The sequence below is a fragment of the Aptenodytes patagonicus genome, chromosome 2 (genome assembly GCF_965638725.1).
Source record: "Aptenodytes patagonicus chromosome 2, bAptPat1.pri.cur, whole genome shotgun sequence".
NCBI classification, from domain to species: domain Eukaryota; kingdom Metazoa; phylum Chordata; class Aves; order Sphenisciformes; family Spheniscidae; genus Aptenodytes; species Aptenodytes patagonicus.
Window position 1 is genome coordinate 39974597 of NC_134950.1, and position 4726 is coordinate 39979322.

Consider the following 4726-nt stretch of genomic DNA (forward strand, 5'->3'; position numbering starts at 1 on the left):
TCGGTCGGGAGGGGTAGCCAGGAATGAAAAGCGTTTTCATTCCGCTTTCCCGTCGCTGCGAAGCAGAAACTGACAAGGGGCGAACGGAGAAACCGCCCGATGTGCCACAGACGGCAGCGGCCGCCCTCGCTCCTCTGAGCCGGCGGGGAGCAGCCCCGGCCGGGACCGCACACGCCGCCCGCGCCTCGGCCCCTTCCCACGGGAGGCGGGAGGCAGAGTGTGGGCCTCCGACAGCCCTTTGCCTTCCCCCCAGCCCAGCTCCAGGAGTTTGCTGGGACCTCGCTTGCCTCCCCCGTCCCACGCCCGGGCGCAGCCGAGCGGCGTCCGCGCCTTCCAGGGGAACCTCTCCGGGAAGACTGGCTACTCTCGGTAGCCAGAGATGTTAAGCGGTAAATCTTGCAGCAAATGTGTCCTGCGATGTTATATACACGAACACACACTCACACACACACAGACACAGGCACGCACCACGCCAAGCTGGTGGCGGTGGTTAATTCCTAATCAGAATGATGGACAGCAGAGACAGAACAATACAAACTAATGGCTGTGTTGCTGATCACTTTACCCCTTGATTAAAGACACCCAATTATAGCGCAGAACAGTGTCGTAATTATGTTCCTTAATCACATCCAGGAGGTTTAATTGCCTTAACGATGTGTTTCATTAAATGAATTTAGGTATTATAGTCGACAGTTTTCATACACAGTTGTTTTCAAATTAACATAATATTAGACATCGTCATGGAAATTGTTTTAATAATCATAATTAGACGCACCCAGCCTTTGTCTAGCAAATGCTGAGAGACGCTTCTCCTTGCGCCTGGGGGCTGATCTGCCCACCCTCTCTGGGCTGCCTTCCCACAGCTCCGTGGCACTTTACAGTTATGTTTCCTGAAAAGTTACAGGTTCTGATTAATCTTTTTTGATGGGAAGTGGAGCAGAAAATATTTATCCCGTTCCCCCGCGTGTGCTGCTGCCGTTGGGAGAGGCGGCTCCGCGGGCACCCCGCGCCGGCCCGGGCCGCCCGAGGCGGGGGGGGACCCGGCGGGGCCCCGGCTCTCGGCTCTGCCGGGACCCCCGGCCCGGGCCCAGGGCAGGGCGGGCAGCTTTGGGGAGCTGCCTGCTCCCTCTGCCCTCGGGTTTGGGGCAGGGCGGAGGGCCCACGAGGGGAGAGGCGTCTCCAAAACTTGGGGGGTAGGGAGGAGGCAGGGGGGGCGGTCCTGCAGCTCACCCCGGGGGCGCACCCGGCCCCACGGGTGGGGCGGCGAGGGGCGTGCGTGGAGCCGCGGGACGGGCGTGCAGGGCCCGGCGCTGCCCCAGGGCTGCCCCGCACCGCCGGGGTCCGCCCGCCACGGGCGCGGGAGAAACGCACCGCGGGGAAGAACTTCCCGCCCCCCTCCCTGGGACACCCTGAGCCGGGAGTGGGGTTCCGGGGGGGTGCTGGGGAACATTCAGAGCAAGGCAAAGGAAAGGAAACTACCCGCCCCCCCCCCCCCCCCTTAAATCTGGAGATATATGCTTAACAAAGCACAGCATAATACAAGCGTTTGTTCAAAATATTTTAATAAAGATTCTTTCCGACATAGATACACATACAAACGATCGTACATTGCTGTCATAATCTGATTGACCTATTTAATATATATCACTCTTTACACATCCGTGACCTGCCAACAGATCCATCATGGCTCCTATTTTGCCATCCAACCTGACAGTCCGAATTTGTATTATCTGCAAGTAGTGGAAAATAGCAGGACTCGTTTTTGAAAAGGAAAAAAAAAAAAAAAAGAAAAAAAATCTTGATTTACAAATGGCAGAGAGACAGCCACCCAGCCATGCAAACTCAAACTGAAGGCTCACTTTGGGTAAATAGCTACTTCTTGCTTTTCATCTCTCATTTTTCTTCAAAAAAACCCCACCCTCCCACCCACCCCCACCAGAAAAAAAAGAAAAGAGAAGAATTCCACGCGTTCTGTAAATCAGCCTAAAGTATTTCAACTTAAATAATCAACCACAGTCAGAATAATTTACACACACATTAAAAGCGGTTTAAATTATACCTTTGAAAACACAGCGCCTGGGAAAACATTGGCTTGGCAAGTGTTCTTGTAGCAGCTATTGCTCTGATGCCTTGTAAAAGTAAATAGCTATTACCTGTTATAATGCAAAGAATACCCTTTCAAAAATCAGTTGGTTGAGCAATTAAGAATACACCTTTCCTGTAATTTTTGGACTGAAGCAATTTATTAAAGCTCAATTTAAATACAGGGATGATGCAACTTAAAATCCAGATGACCTTTCATAAACCTAAGCAGCTCGGATACATCAACATTTCTGGTTATACGTTGTTGGCAAATAAACGTTTTAAACACTTGGCACACAGTTTAAGTTAATCCATAAACAGAATTTTAGAAGCATTTAAAGTAACTGCACATAAGACCCGTGACCTTAACACATGATAAATATTGTTGGCGTGGAAGGGTCATTTAAAGAATAACAAATAAATAGCATGTCTTGTTTATACATCATTGCAAAGTGGAAAGAAACAAGGTGCACATAAATATTTCTTTTAAAAATGCGATACTTTCAGCCACACGGAGTAGGGGGTTTGATCGGTTATTTTTTGTCTTTTTTTTTTTTTTAACTCTCTCGATTTTTTTAAATCACTCTCACCAAACTTTGTGCATTTTCACAGGATCAAAGTTTAGAGACGGTAAAAAATACAAAGTCTTCCATAGCAATGGTCCAGTCTCTTTGTTTCTGCGAGTCGCTTAAATAATAAGTTTACATTTCAAGTTTGTTTGTTTCCTGGCTCAGAATAATAATAATAATACTGCTAATAATAATTAAAAAAAAAAATCTATGTTCAAGTGCCCTCTCTGATTTGTCCCATCCACCTCCGCGCCCGGGTCGCTGCGGCCCCTTCCCCTCGCCGGGGCCGGGATCCGCGGCGCCCCGCGCGGCCGCCGGGGCCGGGAGAGCGGGGTGGGGGCCCCTCTCCGTCCCCTTCCCCGGCGCTAGCCCCGGCTCCCAGCCCGGCCTGCTATTTCTCGGCCTCTCCTTTGTCCGGACGCGCAGCGGTCGCCCGGCGAGAGCGAGCCCCCCCCAGCACCCCCCGGGCCGGGGATTCCTCCCCGCGGCACCCCCGGCCCCGCGCCCCCTCCCCGGCGCCGCACGCGCGCCGGCTCCCGTCGCGGTCCCGCCTCGGCAAAACCCGAGGAGAAGAGGGAGGCGAGGCGAGGCCGGGCGGAGGGAGGCGGGGGCCGGGCAGCGGTCAGTCCCTCCGCCGCCCCCGCGCCCCCCGGCCCGGGTCCGCCTCCGGGTCCGGGCCGCCGGCTGTCGCCGCTCCCCGGGGCCGCGGCGGCGGCGGGGGGCGGCAACGGCGGCGGCGCTTAAGGCTTCTCCGTGCACTGTTTGCAGAGGCTGGAGGAGACGCTGTTGAAAATGGCACATTTCTCCGGGCAGGAGGTGGCGGGGGGCAGCCCGGCGCTGAAGGGGTAGCCGGCCGCCTGCTCGTAGGCGCCGAGGGCGGGGTGCAGCGCCGCCGCCGCCGCCGCCGCCGCCGCGGCGGAGCTGGGCAGGGAGGCGGCCGAGATGGCCTGGCCCTGGTTGAGATAAGCCACCAGCCGCCGCATCTCCTCCAGGGCCTGCGCCTGCATCAGGATGTAGTTCTTGGCCAGGAGGAGCGTGGCGATCTTGGAGAGCTTCCGCACCGAGGGGCTGTGCGCGTAGGGGATGACCGCCCGCAGCTCGTCCAGCGCGTCGTTCAGGTCGTGCATCCGCCGCCGCTCCCGCGCGTTGATGTTGAGGCGCAGCGCCTTCTGCTCCTTGGACTTCTTGCTGCCGCCGTGCCCGTGGCTGTTGGAGCAGCCGCCCTCGGCCGCCTTCAGCCCCCCGCCCCCCCCGCCGCCGCCGCCGCCGCCGCCCGCCGCCGGCGAGGCGACGCGCGGGTCCCCCCCGGCGCCGCGCAGCACCAGCTCGCAGCGGCCGTCGCTGTCGTCGTCGGGGCTCTGCTCGCCGCCGCTGCTCTCGGCCACCGAGCTGCGGCTGGCGCTCTCGCCGTACTTGACGCAGACGGAGCCCGGCGGCAGCGCCAGCGGGTCGCCGCCGACGCCGGGCTGCAGCAGCGCCTCGGGCTCCGCCGCCTCGTAGCAGGCGAGCGGCGAGGGCTGGCGGTCGCGGGGGTGGGAGAGGTCGAGCCCCGGGGGCGAGCGGAAGGCGGACTCCATGCGCTTGGCCGAGGCGGCGAGGCTCTTGTGGAAGAGGTCCTCTTCTGCGGGCAGCCCCAGCGCCCGCTCCATCGGCGCCCCGCTCGCCTCCGCCTCCGCCTCCTCCGCCCCCCTCAGCTCCCGGCCCGCTCCTCCAAGGCTCCGCGCCGCGGCGGGCGGCTCCCCGGCGTCCCGCTGGCAGAAATCGCCTCCCGGCTCCCGCCGGGGCTGCGCCGTGCCCGGCGCCGCGGCTGCCCCGGCTCCGGCTCCGGCTGCGGCGGCGGCTTGGGCTGCGGCTCCGGAGGCGGCTGCGGCTCCGGCTCGGGCTGCGGCTCCGGCTGTGGCTGTGGCTCGGGCTGTGGCTCCGGCTGCGGCTCCGGCTCCGGCTCCGGCTCGCCCTCAGCAGGCGCCGCGCTGGGGCATTGTGCGCTGCCGGCGGAGCCGCTTCCACCGTTTATCTTGCTTGGATTCACCTTCAAGAGATTTCCGGACCCATCAACCAGCAGCCGCCGCAGACGG

General features: G+C 59.9%; 1 protein-coding gene across 1 annotated transcript; it reads right to left on the reverse strand.

Moving 5' to 3' along the window:
* Positions 1–3382: 3382 nt before the first annotated feature.
* Positions 3383–4353, reverse strand: BHLHE22 (basic helix-loop-helix family member e22). Its single transcript, XM_076332203.1, has one exon. It carries the CDS (start codon positions 4298–4300, stop codon positions 3392–3394), a length of 909 nt encoding a protein of 302 aa, XP_076188318.1. The 5' UTR covers positions 4301–4353; the 3' UTR covers positions 3383–3391.
* Between the last annotated feature and the right edge of the window lie 373 nt (positions 4354–4726).